Genomic DNA, 19,942 nt, shown 5'->3' on the forward strand with positions numbered 1-19,942 from the left:
GCGCTTCTCAAACTTTAATGTTCATATGAATTCCCCTGATTCAGCAAGTCTGGGGGTGGCTGAAGCTGAATTTCTAACCTGCTCCCAGGTGGTGCTGAGGCTGTGTTCACAGCTTCCACTTCATGTAGCCAGGCTCTAAGGACCGCAGTGTATTCCACAGGTGTGCTTTACCCCCTCATTTAACAACAAATATCCTGATTTTGGACATTTTAAATGTTTCAGTAGAGTTTATGCTTTATTCTTCGCTATTACAATTTCTGTTCACATTCAATTTCAGTTTTAATCTTAAGCATATTGAGGAAATACATGTTTTGAGGGGCTCAAAGCCCTATCAGATGAGTTGTCGAAAACGAAGCTGGGCGCCTATAATTTCCCTTTCTGTGTAATAACAGTAGCGGCAATCAACACTTATGTAGGGCTTGTTATGTGCACCCATTGGTCCCCATGTTAATCTTCTGTGGTAGGTAATAATATTACAGCCATTTCACAGATGAGGAATCTGAGCTGTAAATACAAGAGTTACAGTAACTTGCCCAGAGCTTTACAGCGGGTAGATGGAGGAGCTGAGCCCAGTTGTCAGGCTGCAGCTGCCGTGCTCTCCTGCTATCTCTCCTGAGGTCCTCTCCAGTGTGATCAGAAGGCAAAAAACACAACTTTTTTTTTTTTTTTGAGCATTTGAATGGATTGTGTGAGCATTATGTGGCAGTGATGGTAAGAAAAGGAAGGTGTTCAGGACTGTAGACCCTCCTATCACCCCCGGAGCCCCTCCTTTGCTTGCTTGAGTCCACTTTCCTGAAAGTGCAGCAGAGGATCACCTAATTACCAGTCAGCGTCTAGGAGGAAACCAGAAACCACATGGAGACTTAAGGGCTTTCATGCAGCGGATTGATTACAAAGACATTGGCAGGCCGGAAGGTGCCAAAGTGAGAAAGAAGTGTTAGCCAGAGATCAAAAAACTGCTGTCACCCTGGGTTGAAGCTCTACTTGTCACAAAGCTACTGGAGGTGTCTTCACTTCCATTAAGTAGAAACCTCGGACGGACGCTGAATGCCCAACCCTGCTGCTGAAGTCACATTTTGTCACCCTCCATCACCTGCTCCTGTTGCTGCCCCCATCAGAAGCTCCGCCAAATCGGGAATGGAAGGGCTGCTTCTTTCCTCTTGTCTTCCTGTCTTCCAGTCTTCCTCCCGGATGTCACACAATCACAACCGAACAGGACGCCAGCTGGCAAGAGAGATTCTGGAAAATGTCAGTTACAGGAGTACAGCCTGAGGGGCAGAGTAGAGCAGAGATCACTAATGATAGGCAGAGGTGGAAACCGGGTTCTTTCTGCTACCACAGTTCTCTGGAGGTCCACTTTGGTGGGAATTGAGTGTCACTCAGGTCATAAAAACACAGACATCTTAGAAACTTCAATTTTATATATGTAATGGTTATAGGTAGGCTACTGGTCTCCACCACTTGGCTGACCATGTTATTTAAGTAACCACAAAGTTGTGGTGTTTGAAAACCTACCAGGGTCTCAGTTGTTCTGATTTCTCATTTAAGAATTCAGTAGATTCTTCAGCAAATGTTTACTAGGGAGGTCCTTGGCATTATTTTTTGAAACTACTCAAATAGAATGATACATATCTGAAAATTCTTACACTCTAGTGCTACACAGTTAGAATTGACATTGAGGGAGAGATTGTTTACAGTAGCAAAAAATTTAAAATACTATTAATAAATTAAATTAAATCAAATGTCAGTTTGATAAAAGCTTTTTTTGTTTGTTTGTTTTTAATTCAAAGAAAATGGCACAACCCTGATGGGAGAAATGAAGTGAATAATGAATTGTAACTTCCTCCTGGCTGAAAGACTAAGTATAGTAAAGACATTTCTTAATATATAAATTATCATAGCAATAGGTACCTATATTAGTTGAGATGTGACTTTGCATTTAACTAACAATTGCTTAAATAAGACAGAAGTTTATTGCTCCATCATGTAACAGTCCAGAGGCAAGCAGTCGGGTGGAATGGTGGCTCTGCCCTTAGGGTTGTCCAGGGACCCAGGCCCCTTCTGTGTTGTTGCTCCACCACCATCCCTTAGGTGATGTGCTGTCTGTGTGGGCTAGTGTGGCTCATCATGTGTCAGTATTTCAGCCAGTAGGAAGGGGGATAAAGGAAAAAGGGGAGTATGCCAAGGAAAGTTGTGCCCTGGAAGTTGTACAAGTCACTTCTGCTCATATCCCATTGATCAGAACTTAGTCATGAGGCCATACCTACATCCAAGGGAAGCTAGGAAATGTAGTCTTTATTCTGGGAGACCATGTGTCCAGGTCAAAAATCCAGAGTTCTATTAAGTTGAGAGGAAGGGGGAACCTGATTTGGGTGGGAGATGTGTCAATTTCTCCTGCAGTTCCTTTTAGAGTAGTATTTAGAAATGGAAAAATTGAGAATAAAATTAATTCAAACTTTTAAAATTACCATCTTCTTTTTTTTCTTAGTGTAACACTTCTGTTTTTAATGTTACACTTTCTTTTTAAACTTTTTTTTATTATAACTTCATACAGAAGTGTGAGAGTATTGAGAATTGTATCGTGAGCCCCATGTAGCCATCACCCAGCTTCAACAGTTAACAGTGTAAAGCTAGTCTTGTCTCATCTATTCCTCTGCCATGTACTTATCTCCTTCCTGATTTTTTTTGAAGCAGATCTCATTTCTGCTCTTCAATCTGTAAGTATTTTCATATGTATCTCTAAAAGGTAAAGGCTCTTTTAAAAAAAAGGACTTTTTATTTTGAGATAACTTTAGGTTCACCTGTAGTTGTAAGAAATAATACAGTGAGATCCCATGTAATCTTTACTCAGTTTCCCCCAATGGTAGCATCTTGCAAAACCATAGTACAGTATCACAGCTGGGATAACGACATGGATACAGGCAAGACGCAGGACCACCGCAAGGATCCCTCACGTTGCCTTTTTATAGCTATCCCCACCACCTGCTATATAACTCCTGACAACTACTAATCTCCATTTCTATAATTTTGTTATTTCAGGAATGTTCTATAAATGTAATCAGAAAATATGTAACCTTTTAGTATTTGGTGCAGCATAATTCTTTCTAGGTTTTTTCAAGTTGTTGCATGTATCGCTAGTTCATTCCTCTTTATTACTGAGTAGTATTCCATAGTATGGATGTAGCACAAAAAGGCTCTTTAAAAACATTATCCGCCTAACTCATCCCTCTTTTTCCTCTTCTTGTCCTCTTCCCCTCTCTTCACAGCAATGCCAAGGGACTATCGCTGTGTGAAACTGAGAAGCGATTGCTCAAGACCCTCCCTGCAATGGTACACTCGAGCTCAAAACAAGATGAGAAGACCCAGCCTGTTGTTAAAAGATATCTTCAAGTAAGTCTGAGCCCTTGGACCATAAGATTCCCCTGATATGGGTCAACTGTAGAATTGGGAGTAAACTCACTGAGAGCTCTAACGATGGCTCTCATTCTTGGTCACAGGACCATTTAAAGGCACATTGAGTAGAGATGCAGTGCACAGATGCCCTGGCTTTACGCATCAGTGTATGTAGTTGGTCAGAATACCGTGCCCAGCCCCGGGGCCGCTCAGGCAGTACCTGAGCGTGGATGCCCACAGAGGGCAGCTCTTCCTGCCATTATATAACCAAAAAAGGGCTTTTTTCCCCTTAGCTATTTTAAGTTAATCTAAAATATGGTTAATTAAAGGCCCCCAAAGGCATTTGAATTACATTAAATATTGAATACTAAAAAGGATGACAGGTGTTTTTAGCCAGGCCACCCTTATATCCTAACAAGTGGTAGAATTGTTAAAGGAGGAACTTGTCAGTTTTATTTGGTACCAACTGAACCAAGTTGAAAATTACTTCTTTTTCATGTCTAAAGATAGAAATGGAACCCTGAAATCTAGTTTTCATCTCACTTTACTAGTTCAGGAGGTATAGACAGGGAAATGTGAGAAAGGAAAATGTATCTTCACAAGCATTCGTATCATTTTCCATCTCCTTTTGGTCATCAACCAATGTTTATTGAGGCCTACACGTGCCTGGCATTGTGTTGGGTGCTGGCCACATGGCAGCAAATGGGATAGACCTGCACCCCATGTGTGCAGTGTGGGGGCAAGACAGACTCGAGACCAGGAGTTACCGTACATCAGGGTCAGTGCTATGGACAGCGGCCTGCTTCTAACCCCTTTATCCTTCCTTTTTTTTTTTTTTTTTTAATCAAAATCAGGGAATTATTACATGTACTGAATGTAATATCTTTTCTTGGGGCTAGTGAGAGGAATAGGTAATACTACATTCACAAGACTCAAAGTTCAATAGATGTTAAAGGGACTCAGTGAAGCATCTTCTCATCCCTGCTCCCCATAATTCCCCTGTTCACTTACGTGTAGATAACCAATGTTACCAGTCTTGTGTATGTAAGAAATTGTGTGTGTGTGTCCCATCTGCTTCTAGACTCAGTTCTTCTCTCCTGTGTGTGAGTGTGTGTGTGTGTGTTTTAAACTATATAATAGTGTGAATTTATCAGCTCTTTAAAAGCTATTTTTGTAGACAATCTTAAGGCTGACTGGTGGTACTATCTCACCTTAGCTCATTTCTGAGTAGCATTCTTTAGAGGGATAATGAGTAGATTGTGTGTTTTCTTTTCTTTTTTTTTTTAGGACTCACAGTATCTTTTCCCCAATTTCTTTTATTGTGGTAAAATACACATAACATATAATTTACCATCTTCACCATTTCTAAGTGTACAATTTAGCGACATTACGTACATTCACATTGTTGGGCAACCATCACCCCGTCCATCTCCACAACTCTTTTCATCTTGTAAAAGTGAAACTGTACCCATTAAACACGAATTCCCCATTTCCCCTTCTCCTGGTCCCTGGCAACCACCACTCTACTTCTATCTCTGTGATTTTGACTATATTACGTATTTCATAGAGTGGAATCATACAGCATCTGAAGGGTTGACAGTATTTTAAAGTGGCAAAAAATTGAAGGTGAGATTCTGTAGTTCAAAATCTATTACTTGGCTTTTTTAAGTCCAATTAATCTGCATTTTGATTCAGATTTTATCATGGTGCCTTTGTGGAAAGAAAGTTTTTTTCTATATTTACTTGTAACAAAGACAGCCATAAATGACTAGTTTGTCTTGTCAGGAAATAAAACGTAGTGCCTTAAGTTGACCACTAAGGTCATGCTGCATGGCAGGCAAACTCAACTTGGGTTAGGTTTTCACTTATTTTACATGATTTCTCTTGATTATCACATGACTGCATCATTATACCTTTTTTTTTTTTTCTAGGTGTATATTGCTTGTGTTTGGAGTATGGATCCTTTATATCCTCAAGTTAAACTATACTACTGAAGAATGTGATATGAAAAAAGTGCATTATGTGGACCCTGACCGCGTAAAGGTGAGATATTCCACTGGTGTGGTTTAAACTTAAAACATTTCCAAGCATACACCTGAACAGTAATATCATCTCTAAAGTATTATAAAAAAATGTGCATGAGTTATAAACAGAGAAGAAATCACTTAGTCTTAGCACTCCAAAACCAGAATCAGGGATAACCCACCCAACCCGAAGTATTCTTCCCCATTCACTGAAGCCATGAAGTAGGGGGTGAATACCAGTCAACACATTCTAGAACACTTGTCATGTCATTAAAATGCCGCGATACTGCTTAAAACAGACGGGAAGAATTTCTTTTGGTATCACCAGTCATTCCTGTGTTTCATTTTTCTTTTTAATAATTTCACATTGTATTTCAAGATTTTTCCTTCAATTTATATTTATCTTTCTAAATCAATTGACATATTGATTTCACTGATTGAGTGGTTAAATTATCCAATAATGTTCAGCCCTGGATGAAAGAACAGACAATTTTAAGTAAAGCAGCCTGGTAACAATGATAACCAAACATATATATGTAGGTGCTTTATAAGTATTATCTCATTTAGTTATCATCATGACGAGGAGATACCCTCGTATTCTCTCCATTTTGGAGAGGGTGGCCTGGGAGATCTATTACTTGGTTTTAGATTACTTGGGCAAGTTCTACTCTTTGCCCAAGTTCACATCTAGTTTAGTTCACTAATCTAGTTAATCTAGTTTAGTGTGTAGAATGTAATTGTTCTGAAAGTGCTTTAGTAATACAAGCTCTTTAATCCTCTGAACAGTCCTGTGGATGTTGGTACTATTATTATTCCCAGCTCTCAGTTGAGGAAATGGAGGGGCAGGGAGATTAATTCACGTGTCTCAGGTTACCTTAGTAAGGGCTGGAGTCAGGGCTTGGACCCAACAGTGTAGTTTGAGTTTGAGCCTCTGATGACTCTGCTGTTTGCCTGGGTCTGGAATAGCCACAGAAAAGAAGCCCGGAGAGGCAGGCAGTGTGATGCAGAATGGAGAGAGCTTAAGTTCCGGACCTAGATTCAAATGTAAATTCCACTTAGTAACACTGAGACCTTGGGCAAGTTACTAAATTGTTTTCTGACTTAATCTTGTCTGTCCTAAGTGTCTCAAGACAGGTATAAACAAGTCAATGCAAACTGAAGAGACAGCTCTTCAGTTTTAAATACACTGCTCGGCCTCTGCAGACCCGTTGTGTTTTTGGTGTCGCTGATAGCAGAGCCTTCCTGTCTTTGCTGTGTCTGCCCTCAGACGTTCGCTGACTCATTTCATCTCTTCAGCACATCTGCTTTGCTGGATGGAGCCTCTGCTCAGGCGTTTCCTCTCCTGATCTGGCTGGCTTTGCAGACATCCCCAGATCCCTTTCAATTCCAAGGCCATTCACAGCTCTCTTGGATAAAGTTTTTAGATATCTTGTCTCTTGTCTCCTGGGAAAGGCCCAGAAGAATGACACTTGATAGGCCTTACTGCTCTCTGTTGACTCTTCCCTCAGTTTATTTGCTGCACTCTTCATGCATCCTCTGTGCATCCTCTTGCACACTGTTGGCCCCCTGACCAGCTGCAAAGATCATTTCTCTAGAGTCAGGGTTAACTGGAAAATGTGAGCTCTCTGTGCAGGTTTGATTACACCATTTCACAAGTACAAGATGAAGAAGATGTGGTTTCGTAACACTCTGGGTGAAGTCAACTTAGCAGTTTTTAGTGCGCACGCAGCGAGAGCCATGTCCGCCAGCCTGTGCCGTGGCTGCCTACGGCCATTTTCCTTAAGCTGCATTAATAGACTAGGGATGGTCTGCTTGTCTCTGCAGTGTTCAGACAAGTGCTCTGAACAATACGGCCATTACTCTCTAAGGTTCCCACCAAGGAATCAGAGCGACTTTTGAGAATGACCAGAGAAGAGACTCAAGACCGTGTCCCTGAGGACCCCTTGAAGGGATGGGAACATCTGCATAGCCTGAAGGAGAGAAGACCTGGTGCAGGACATATAGCAGCGGCTGTCAATACGCCAGAGTCCTAGCCCAAGGGTCACCCTGCTCAGTGGCCTTAATGGCAGAGATGTGGACCAGCGGGTGGCAGCCAAGCTGAAAGGAGAAGGGTTTGACAGTTCAAGACATCCAAAGATGGAAGACATGGCCCATCTTTCTGGCACAACGCTAGAGGTCTTTCAGCAAAGCCAGGGTAACTATTTTGGGAGTCTGTAGGTAGAATTCAGGCCTCGACAGTGGGTGGCTCAGGGGTCTTTCAGATCCTTTCTAGCCCTGAGATTCTGTGGTTCTCTGCAATTTGATGGTACCAGGCTGGAAAGCTTAGGCTGGTTTCGTAACTTGGGGCTTTCCCCGTTCTGAATGCGGCTTGTGGGCACCACTAGTCCCCAACTCAGTGAATTTCAAATTGGACTTCAACGGTACTTTGAAGCTCCTCTGAAATTTACCACACTTAATCAGGTATTATAATAATTTATGTAAGCATTTTGTTGTCCCATCTAAAGTATAATTTATTTGAGAACTGTGACTGTGTTTATAAAAAATACCATGTTTCCCCAAAAATAAGACCTAGCCAGACCATCAGCTCGAATGCATCTTTTGGAGCAAAAATTAATATAAGACCCGGTTGTTGCAGATCTTTGCCAAGCCTGCTGGGTCCCAACAGCCCCACAGTATTCCACATTGAGCCCTTGCCGGCCCAGCAACTCTTGGGCAGCAGCAAATTCATCTTCAATTCCTTCCACCGTAAACGTGAGGTTCCCAGACCCAGCAGCTCCCACACCACTAGAAACATGGTCAGCCATGAAAACTGCTCCCATTTTCTCAATGTCTTTGGCCAATTCTGTCGAAACCACAGGATCAATAGTACTTGAATCTGTTAATAGTGACACTTCCTTCACACTTTTTATATTTCTATTTGCTCCAGAATAAGCTTTTATTACTATAATACTGGTGGGCAACGTTGTAATAATTCTGTCAGCTTTTTCAGCTACATCTGCTAGTGAAGACACTACCCCTTCAAAGAGTTCTTGAAACTCTTTGCATGCATCAGGGAACACATCATAAATAATGAATGGGTAGCCATGTTTCGTGAAATTCTTTTGCCATTGGATTCCGCGTGTTGCCTAGTTCAGTGAATCCAAATGGAGTCTTAGAGGCCATTGACCTAGAACCCACTGCTGCCAGGTTGGCCCCTGCCAGTTGCTGCCAGAGTCTCCAGTCCTGGAGTCTGGAGGTAGCTCTACCCACGTGTGAGGAGGCTGCTGTGCTGCCAGCGCACGTGCTCTGCCACTTGGGGCAGGCAGCCACGGGGAGGGAAGGGGCATGGCACGGAGAGGTGCTGCATCTCTTCTCACTTGATGCTGATTTTTCAGCACAGAAGTTTCTAAATTTGATGAAGTTCAGTTTGTTTATTTTTCCTCTTGTTTCTCGTGTTTTTCATGTCATACCTAAGAAAACATTGCTTAATGCTGTTTTCTTCTAAGAGTTTTATATGCTAAAGTTTAGCTCTTTATAGTTTGTCTTTGATCCTTTTTTGAGTTAGTTTTTATATATGGAGGGAGGTAGCGGATCCAACTTCATTCTTTTTCGAGTGGCTCTCCAATCGCCCCAGGACCATTTGTTGAAAAGATTTTCCCCTGTGTTTGCTGCATTCTTTTTTCTCTGCCTGAAGCCCTTCCCTTTCTTTTCCTCTCTGTTACTCACCTTTCACATCAAATCTCAGCTCAGAGCTTACCTTTTCTAAGAAATCCTCTCTGCTTATCCTTCTTTCTGTCTTCTGGAAGCCTTCCTTATTCGTGCCTTAATTCATAGCACTTATCACTGTGGTATTTTAATGTTTGTCTTCCTCACTGTGCAACAAACAAGCCTTTGGGAGTTAGCGAGCGTGTGCTAACATTTTACATTAATGAATATATACTTACGTGTATTAAACCCCAGAGAGCGGGGAGAGATGACTTGACCCACAATGTGGTGTCTTCCTCTTTGAACTGCAAATTGTACAGAAAATCGACAGTTAAATAACAGGCAATTCTTTGAGTACTTTCAGTAACACACATTAAGTTTAAAATCCCTTTGAGGAATAGCAGACACCTACTGTTCAACTCTCTATATCCACCAGTAGACAGTAGACAGAAAACTCCCCCATCACCTTGGCACTAAACCGTGGAATCTGAGTCCTCCACTTCGGCTTATGGGGCCAGTTTTAAAACGTACAGTTCACTGCTGGACCAATAATAACAGACTCTGACAGCCACCAGTACCCTGCCCTGATTGGCTCCAGGGAGGATTCCTGACCAATCACTGACAAAGGGGATGGGTGGGGTCAGCCTTGCAAGCCCACTGCCTGAATGGAGGAGGGGTGAGTAAAACTGCGGTTACCTGCAGAGGAGAGGGAAATTCAGACCCAGTAGGCGGCAGCCCATGGTGACCACCACATCAGCTCAGTTCTAAAAGATTTCTAAAAGATTGTTATTTTTTCCAATGATAAAAATAACATTGTAAAAATTTAAAGACTACAGAAATGAATAAAGTAGAAAGTCCCCTGTAATTTGTGGGGAAAGAGGGTGGACTAGAGGGGCAGTTGTTTAAGTCACACATATTTGTGAAAGTTCCAGTCAGTTCAGAAATTAATAAAGTGGAAAGTGAAAACCTGCTATATCCATGTTGGAATTAGGGGTGTCTTTTATTCTATAACTTGAGACTTTTTTTAAAATGTAGCTTTTTTAACATTGTTAACCCTGTCAAAATGCCACTTTTCACAGTGGTCCACACAGGTTGTCCAGCTTCATTCCAGGAAGAGGGAGGAGTGTGTGCAAAAAGCACGTGCCTAAAGAAGGCTTTGCAAATTAGAGGAAAGCAAGAGTTGGATACCACTGAGGATTTGAGGTAGGGAATAGCAGAATGAGACTGAAAATGAGAAAGGGCCAGTGAGTGCAAGGCTTTGAATGCCACACTAAGCAGCTCCTAAATTTGGTATCTGGTTGTGTATCCTTAAAACAACAGAAAGCCTCTGTCAAGTTCCCAGAGTAGAGGAAAGGCAGAGGAAGCTGGCCGGTGTGGTCATGATGTTCTGAATGGCTGTGAGATGATCTTCAGTATGAGCGCTCTACAGAGAAAATGCTGCCTCTGGGCTACCTGTGGAGATTGATCCTTAACACCAAAGCCTTTGGACAAACTTGAATTATTGTGGATGTATCTTAGTTGAAGAGGGTCTCAAAGCCATGAGGGTGGAGCCCTGGTAGCTTGGTTGTTGACATTCAGCAACTAGTAGTGTTAGTGGAACCCTGCTGACCCTGTTGGGCTCTGAGACTATTCAGGTTGCACTGGACCTGCGGTAGTAATATGACAGAAGTATTCGTTGTGAGTTTTGTATTTTCTATTTAAAGATGTCCCTTAATGTGCCACTTTTTAAAAAACACTAACAGTGGTCTCTGCAGGGATGCTTGGATACTTTGAAAGTGTGATTCAGATTGAAATTGCGCTTACAAGATGTTTGAGGGACAATGAGGGCACATTCATGTCAATTTAGGTTTGGGCTGCCTATGGAGTGGAAATGAAAGTGGAGATTTTCCTGAGGAAAATTATTTTGGTTTTTTTTTAAGTGTACCATTTGATTTTTTTTTTTTTAATGTATTGGGGTAACCTTGGTTAATAACATTATATAAGTTTCAGGTGTACAACTTTATAATATATCATCTGTATATTGCACTGTGTGCTCACCACCCGAAGTCTAGTGTCCTTCCATCACCATATATTTGACCCCTTACCCTCTTCATCCCCCCACCATCCCCCTTTCCCTCTGGCAACCACCCTTCTGTTTACTGTGTCTATGAATTTGATTGGATAAAGAAGAAGTGGTACAGATATACAATGGAATAGTACTCAGCCATATAAAAGAAGGAGATCCTGCCATTTGCAACAACATGGATGAAACTCAAGGGTATTATGCCAAGTGAAACAAGTCAAAGAGAGAAAGACAAATACTGTATGCATATGATCTCACTTATATGTGGGATATAAAACAAAAGGCAACATACTTTGATTTTTTTTTTAAATACTCTTTGGTGAAATTTCACACTGATTTTCCATGGCAAATCACATCATTGACAGTTGGAACTACCAGATGTCTGTTTATTCTTAATTGTGGGCAGCCAGCAAGCTTAGCCTGGAAGACTTTTAAAAACTGAAGCCCTCATTTCTATGCCTTGATTTGAAAGAAGTGGGAGTTCCTATATCTTTGAGAGTCACCCATTTTCTGCTTCCCAGGGGGCTTCACCCTGGGTAATGCTATCCAGACACCCTCACCCACCCCCCATGTCCTTCCTCGTTTGCCTGCTTTGGCTTCCAGCTTTGGAGCTGTCTGCAGCAAAGAAGATGAAAGTTTTCCTCTCACAGCCCGGCAAGGTGAGGTGCTCCTCCCAAGGCGTTTTTCTTCTGAGCTTTGAAGCATGGAAGAGGGAGGAGAGAAGCTGGAAGTTTCTGGTTAGAAGAAATTATCCTGGGGGCTCTCTCGGGGTTTGTTATACGTCTTTGAATGAGTTGAAACAAAAGAAGAAAAAGAATTGTTGTGACTTTAAACATTTATAGTGGCATTTGGAACATTTATTTGCTGGGGATTGATTGATTGCGCCCACTCTAAATGAGGTGCAGGAGGGGTCACTGAAGACGCTCCTAAGCCTTGTGCTCTGCCCAGTCTAGAAAATTAAGTTTGAAGCCTGCAATGGAACTCATTGCCAAAATGGAAATGGAATGAAATTTCACTCCTTCCAAATGAAACTTCTAAAAAGAAAATTTGGCAACCCAGCAGCGTCGTACACAGGTTTCCAGCTGATCACTGACCTCTCTTTGCAGTCGTGAGTCAGTCAGTGAGCTTCACTAGGTCTCTCTTGGCACTTCTCACATGTTCCCTTCTGTCCTGGGAGATTTGTAAAACCAGATGCTTGGGGTGTCATTCTTTGGTGAAGAATGAGACCTTTGTTCTCTAAAAATTGCTGTCCCTAACCTTCAGGCCCAGAGTCTAGAGATGAATGTGTATAGTACGCCAGCCTCTCTGTTTGCCCTGCCCCCAGCAACGAGGTGTGAAGGGCGAGTCAGCGGCTAGCCCTCCGTTCTGAGGCTGCTGTAGGTCATGACCGGGTTGGCAGGAACCCGGGGCTTTCCCACTGATTTCTCGTGAAGATGCCAATTCATATTCAGACTCTTGTTCTCAGGGGCAGAGTTTGTGTGCTGCTCTCTGTCTGCAGAGGCTGTGGTATTTTTGGAGTTTGGGAAGTAATCAGCCCAGGTTAGCTTGCCAGCTTAGCCCTCACCGGTTATGCCACCTTGAGCCCACAAAGTGACGATATTAGAGATGGCTTGCAAGGTGTCGTTGACTATGCAGAGTGTCTGCAGCATCATGTGAGGCTCAAAGAATATCAGTTAAGTTCCCCTTGTCAGAACTGGGGTTGGAGTCCTGAGATGTAGACAGTGTGATCTTCCCAGGTACTAATAACTTTTTGAAACTCATTTTTTTTTTTTAAAGTTGATGGCAGGGGGAATTCTGCGGTAATAAGATAGATGTGTTTCTACAAAACATTTACTATAGCAGCTGCAGACAGAAGTACAGAGGTGACAGCGGCTGGGCTGCAGGGCCACGAAGCCACAGGGCCGCAGTGGGCGGCTGGCCATGGAGGATCCTGTTCAAGGTGGGGTGGCTTCCCCAGCCACCCTTGGAACCGGGAAATCTAAGGTGAGGAGAATACCGACTAGCAGGCACCCTGAGGAGTGAAAAGCTGAAAAAATTGCCCAAGAAGTTGCCAAGAAGCAGATGATGCTAGTAATACAGAAGTTAAATCAAGATGTACAGGTATTGGGTTGAAAATACTCATCTTGACCACAGAATCACTTAATCAAGGTTAAAAATTGGCTTTTTAAAAATTAGCTTGTTTTGTTTACCAGTGAATCCAGTAAAATCTTGGACAGTGTAGTGGAATCTCTTATTATTTAACATTCTAACCATTTGCCTCTGATTTTTTTTTTTAATTATCTCACATCTCTAAATTGCCATTACCTTTGAATTATTAAAATAAAATCAGAGAGGAAGATGTAAAAAAACAATTTGTTAAAGTTAAGCATATTTTGAATTAAAGCCTTAAATGTAAGACCAGAAACCATATGACTCCTAGAAGAAAATGTAGGCATAAACTCTGACATTGCTCTTAGTAATATTTTTTTGGAACTGTCTCCTTGGGCAAAGGATACAAAAGAAAAAATAAATACATAGGACTACATCAAACTGAAAAGTTTTTGCACAGCAAAGGACACCATCAAAACAAAAGAGAACCTACTAAATGGAAGAAGATATTCGCCAATGATACATTTGATAAAAGGTTAATATCCAAATTATATAAGGAGCTCATACAACTTAAGACCAAAGAAACAAACACTCTAATTTAAAAATGGGCAGAGGACCTGAATAGACATTTCTCCAAAAAGGACATACAGATGGCCAATAGACATATGAAAAGATGCTCAACATCATTAATCATCAGAGAAATACAAATTAAAACCATAATGAGATACCACCTCACTCCTGTCAGAATTTCTATCGTCAAGAAGTCAACAAACAAGTGTTAGTGAGGATGTGGAGAGAAGGGAATCCTTGTGCACTTTTGGTGGAATTGTAATTTGGTGCAGCCACTATGGAAACCAGTGTGGAGGTTCCTCAAAATATTAAAAATAGAACTACTATATGACCTAGCAATCCTACTTCTGGGTATTTAACCAAAGAAATCCAAAGCACTAATTCAAAAAGATACAAGCAGCCCTATGTTTATTGCAGCATTATTTTCAACAGCCACGATATGGCGGCAACCTAAGTGTCTCTAGATAGACAAATGGATAAAAAAGAAGTGGCACATATATTCAGTGGAATATTACTTGGCCATAAAAAAGAATGAAATCTTGCCATTTGTGACAACGTGGATGGACCTAGTAGGTGTTAAGTGAAATAAGTCAAGGAAAGACAAATACCATATTATTTCACTTACATGGAATATAAAAAAACAAAATAACAAAATAAATGAACAAACAAAACAGAAAGAAACTCATAGATACAGAGAACAAATTGATAGTTGCCAGATAGGAGAAGAGTTGGGGGGCTGGTGAACAAGGTGAAGGGATTAAGAGTACAAATTGGCAGTTACAAAATAGTCACAGGAGTATAAAATATAGTGTAGGGACTGTAGCCAATAATATTGTAGTAACTATGTATAGTGTCAGGTGGGTACTAGACTTATTGGGGTGATCTATTTGTAAGTTCTATAAATATCTAGTCATTATGTTGTATACCTGAAACCAATATAATATGTTATGCCAACTGTAATTGAAAAATACAAAAAAAAATTATTATACAAAAATTAGACAATAAAATTAACAAGGCTTTGAAAAAAAATGCAGTTGCCTTAAACATTTAAAATTATATACAACAATAATAATCCTCATAGTAGTACTGACACAGTTCAGAAGACATGTTTAATCCTGAAAATACCTATGTATGTGTGTGTGTGTGAAGGTAGTTTGATGGTAGGCGGTGGAAGCAGAGCCCAGGCTGCTAAATGTGGAGATGAGGCCAAAATGCACAGTGATGAGGGAGAACTGCCTGCCCAGCGGTTGGTTCTGAGGCAGTATTTAGCCAGACGAAGCCAAGAGGGAGACTGTGGGGCCAGTGGGCATTGGTGCCATGTTCCTCATGGCTTGCTGTATTCACTTGGGCTAGTATATTTGGCATTTCGTAGTTGTTCCTTCTTGATGCAAAATGTTAATGTACAGGGAAAATTGTTTATGAAACTAAGGCAACTTCTGTGTTGATATGAAATAGTTCCCGGATTACAGTTAGAGTCATTTGCATTCCAGACTGTAGGAAGCTCATTGCCCCAACTGAGGAATAAGGCTGTTTCTTATTCTGCTAGACTGGCACCTGAAATATGAAAAATGTTTTAATTGTGGTAAAAAACACATAACATAAAATTTGCCATCTTAACCACTTTTAAGGACTAAGTACGAGGTCTGACAATTCAGTTCGTGAACTTGTTGCAATGATGTTGCTAACCTTTTTTTGGTATCAGAGGGATTATTCATTATGAATTTGTACCAACTGGACAGTTAACCAAGTTTACTATGTGGAAGTGCTGAAAAGGCTGCATGAAAAAGTTAGACGACCTGAACTTTTCGCCAACAATTCATGGCTCTTGCATCATAACAATGCACCAGCTCACGTGGCACTGTCTGTGAGGGAGTGTTTAGCCAGTGAACAAATAACTGTATTGGAACACCCTCCCTACTCACCTGATCTGGCCTCCAATGACTCCTTTCTTTACCCAAGAAAAGAAGACATTTTGATGACATTCAGGACATCAAGGGTAATACACCAACAGCTCTGATGGCCATCCCAGAAAAAGAGTTCCAAAATTGCTTTGAAGGGTGGACTAGGTGCTGGCATCAGTGCAGAGCTTCCCAAGGGGAGTACTTCGAAGGTGACCGTAGTGATATTCTGCAATGAGGTATGTAGCACTTTTTCTAGAATCAGTTCGCGAACTTAATTGTCCTACCTCGTATATTCACATTGTTGTGAAACAGATTTCAAGAACTTTTCAATTTCTCGCAAAACTGAAACTATACCCATTAAACAACTCCCTGTTTTCCCCTTCCCCAGTCCCTGTGAACCACCGTTCTACTTCCTATTTTTATTAATTTGACTACTGTAGATACCTTATATAAACGGGATCATACAGCATTTGTCTTTTTGTGACTGACTTATTTCACGTAGTATAATGTCCTCAAAGTTCATCTGTGTTTTAGGATGTGAGAGGATTTTATATAAAACATGAAATCTTAAACACATCAAATCTTAAGTTGGGGTTTTTTTACCCCCACATTTATTTGAACAAGGTTAGTCTTCAGGGTCGTAGGTAGGTTGGGGTCCCTCCTGCTTTACTTATGCAATGAAATAAATATTCTTGTTGAGTTTATCTCCTTGTCAGTGTGATTCTCCTAGTTTTTTTCTTTTTCTTTTCCTTCCAGTTTCTAGCATAAATTAACTCTTAAAAGCAGACGTTCTGTGTTAAAGGACAGTGATCGAAAGGGGAGCTGCATCGGACATCACAGGGCAGAGTGCTATCTGTACGGGTGTATTTCTAATGCCTGAGAGCATTTTAAACTCAGATTGGTGTGATTCCATTCCAGAGAGCTCAGAAACATGCTCAGCAAGTCTTGCGAAAGGAATGCCGACCCAAGTTCGCCCAGAAGTCAATGGCACAGTTGTTTGAGCACAGGTACAGCATGGACTTACAGCCTTTCGTGCAGAAAGCTCCGAAAGTGAATGAGGCCGAGTACAAGTACGACCCTCCTTTTGGATTCCGGAAGTTCTCCAGTAAAGTCCAGACCCTCTTGGAACTGTTGCCTGAGCACGACTTTCCTGAACATTTGAAAGCAAAGAGCTGTAGGCGTTGTGTGGTGATCGGAAGTGGCGGAATACTCCACGGGCTAGCCCTGGGCCACGCCCTGAACCAGTTCGATGTTGTGATCAGGTACATTGGTTTTCAACCAACCTTTCTCTTCTAGAGTTAAGTGCACTGCTGTCGCTCAATTTGACACCAGGCACACTGAGGGAAACAAGCAGCACTGCATGTCCCTGCCATCAGGGGGCTTCACTGTTGGAGAAGTTGAAACAAAAACATGAAATGATGAGATGCCCCAAACTGCTGTGTTGACCCTAATTTGGCAAAGCTTTTTCAGAGGAGGTAAGGTTTAGAAGGACGGATAGATTCAGATAAGCCAGCGGAGGGCTTATCTGTGCCAGACAGGCTAAGAGGAGGAGGGGCTGCCTGGCAGAGCTATGGGGGGTGAGCACATTGGTTGGGGTGCAGGAAGCACACAGGAGACTCTGAACACCACACAACAGGCCAGCCATAAGGCAGCCAGCCTAGATTCTTCTTAGTTTAGCTAGCTGAAAATTGTGTTTCTGATTATAAGTAAATTATGTTCATTCTTGAAGATTAAAAAAATACAGAAAATATAAGGAAGAAAATACCACTCTCATAGCACAAATAACCAACTACTATTAATTTGTTTTATTTTTTTCACTTTTGTTCTATGCACATACTAACGAATACATTTATATTCTTATGAAGTCTTGCTTTTTTTTACTTAACATTAGGAACAATTTCTGAAGGTATTAAATATTCTTTAGAAAGCTAACTTTAAATAATTTACTATTCCTTTACTTGAGCGTATCATAAATTATTTAGCCACTCCTATTACTGACATTTAGAATGTTCCCAGTTTATTTGTTATTGTGAAAATGCTTTGCATATTCTCATACTGTACATACGTCTTTATGTACATCTCTGATTATTTCCTTGGAAATAATACCAAGAATTTTTAGGCTCTTGATACATTTTGGTAAATTGTCCCTATCTTGAAGGGTGTGCAGAATCAGGAGCATGATGAAAGTTGGGTCTTAATTAAAATTGTCCAGCAGTAGGGTATGGATTTGATTGATGGCAGGAGAAAATACAGATGGGAGCCTGGGTTTAGAGATTGCAATCAGGGCATGCAGTGTTTGGGCCTGGTGTGAGACAGAAAGAAGAAATGAGGCTAAGGATCAAATATAAGAGGTGTGATTACAGGGCTTTCTGATAGTTTGCCAGTTAATGTCAGAGGGCACCAAGATTTCTAGCCTGTGTGTCTAAGACAATAGTAGAACGGCTGTCAGAAATGGAGTTGAGGAAAACCTCTGGTTAGTGGCGGAGGGTGACAAGATCCATTTCAGATATTTTGAACTAAAAAGGGATGATATATTCACATAATGCCTTTGTCCCCAGTAGCTGAGATCTCAGGCAAGTTTCCTAACTGTCTTGTGCCTCCATTTCTTCATCTGAAATTGGAGGCAATACTAGTAGCACATGCCTTATAGAGTGACTGTGAAAATAAGGTGAGTTAACAGATTAAAAGCAGTTAGAATAGTGTTAGGCTTGTAGTAAATGCTCAGTAAATGTTAGCAGCTCTATTTGGAGAATGTGTAGGAAGGTGGGGGCTAAGGAGGAGAACACAGGAGATATAAGGTGTTTGTAGGAAAGAACCAGGTTTTTGTAAAGGCTAAGAGATCAAAGAAACAGCTAAGAACAGAGTTTTAAGGCAAAAGGGGTACTATAGTCCCCAGTGACCAGAAGGCAGGAATGATGTGAAGAGGGAGTATAAAGGTTGGGGTGAAGACATACAATTGCTGCCTTTCACTGGTGGCTGTCTCTGTGTCACTGCATGTCATATGCTTTAGATGTCCTCATTCCTCAGTGAAGTCTTCACTATTGGCCAGTGTCATAGATGAGGATACCATAGGGCCCAGGGCCCAGGCCAGACCCCAGCATTATAAATGCGGGGTTCTGAGGCTTCCAGAACCTCAACCCTGGCCTTCTGTGAGCAGCTGAATGGTCTTCTGTGCACAGACAACACTGAGGGAGGCAGGCTGGACCCCATGCCCATCTAATGGTGCATGACAGGGATATGGGAGGAGAAGAAGGGAGAAATCGGGTGCCAATGGTGCGCGTTCTGGGCCGGAGAGATGTGGAAGAAAAGGGCAGCCTTGAGCACAACTGGGATTTGGCTCTTCAGGGAGGAGGAGGGCGGGCGGGGAGATCTGGGTGAGGAGCTTCATCTGGCAGAAGGAGGGCGGGGTCCTGGGAGGGCAGGAAAGGCTGGGAAGGTGCCCAGTACAGGCAGGTGCCAGGCTGGGGGGGCGTGGACTTGATGCCTAGGCACTGGGAGGCCAGTGAACACGGGACAGAGAAAGCGTGATTGAGTGTCATGATGAGGGAGAAGATCAGTTACGAAGCTTTTTTTGAGTAACTTTCTGGCTTAAAGTGATTCCAAACTTAACAGAAAAGTTGCAAAAATAGTACGAAGAACTCCCATTCACCCTTTTTCCATATTCCCCAATTAATAATGCTTTATCATTTTATAACTGCTTTGTAACTTTCTCTCTCTCTCTCTCTCTCTTTCTCTCCACACACACACACACACACACACACACACACACACACTATTATTTTCTGAACGCTTTCAGAATTAGTTGCAAATATCTAGCTCCTTTACCCCTAAATACTTCAGTGTGTGTTTCCTAAGAATCAGGACATTCTATTATAGAACCACAAAAAAATATTTAGAATTAGGAAATCAACACTGATACAGTAGAGCTTATCTACCGTCTTTATTCAGATTTCACAAGTTATCCTACTAATGTCCTTTCTTTTAAAAAAGGGGAGGGGGCTAGAAAGAAAAAGAAAAGAATAACCGTTCCAGGATCGTGCCTTGCATTTAGTTGTCATGTCTGATAATATCTTTTAATAATCCAGGGGTTAGGTGTCTGAGATCTAGATGAGGAAGTGGCAGTGAAATAGCAAAGGGAGGTTAAGAACAGGTGTCATAATACAGGTGAAGAACCAAACAGACTACACAACTGTGTGACTTGGTGAGCGGTATTACTTAGG

The 19,942-nt window shown here is 41.6% G+C and overlaps 1 protein-coding gene and 1 pseudogene across 4 annotated transcripts in view; one reads left to right on the forward strand and one right to left on the reverse strand.

The window, feature by feature from the left end:
* Positions 1-19,942, forward strand: part of ST3GAL5 (ST3 beta-galactoside alpha-2,3-sialyltransferase 5) — a 43,592-nt gene that overhangs the window by 17,923 nt on the left and 5,727 nt on the right. For 2 of the 4 annotated variants that reach the window (XM_019749210.3, XM_019749212.3), the window contains 3 exons: positions 3,267-3,390; positions 5,325-5,436; positions 16,641-16,984. In XM_019749210.3, the coding sequence (XP_019604769.1) occupies positions 3,267-3,390; positions 5,325-5,436; positions 16,641-16,984 (580 nt within the window). Of the gene's footprint in view, positions 1-3,266; positions 3,391-5,324; positions 5,437-12,996; positions 13,147-15,814; positions 15,959-16,640; positions 16,985-19,942 lie in introns of those variants that run through there. The other 2 variants (XM_074332279.2, XM_074332280.2) reach the window with 2 other exon arrangements.
* Positions 5,443-8,843, reverse strand: LOC148758911 (3-hydroxyisobutyrate dehydrogenase, mitochondrial pseudogene; annotated as a pseudogene).

This window comes from Rhinolophus sinicus, chromosome 2 (assembly GCF_057876585.1).
Source record: "Rhinolophus sinicus isolate RSI-liver-muscle chromosome 2, RSI-T2T, whole genome shotgun sequence".
Lineage (NCBI taxonomy): Eukaryota > Metazoa > Chordata > Mammalia > Chiroptera > Rhinolophidae > Rhinolophus > Rhinolophus sinicus.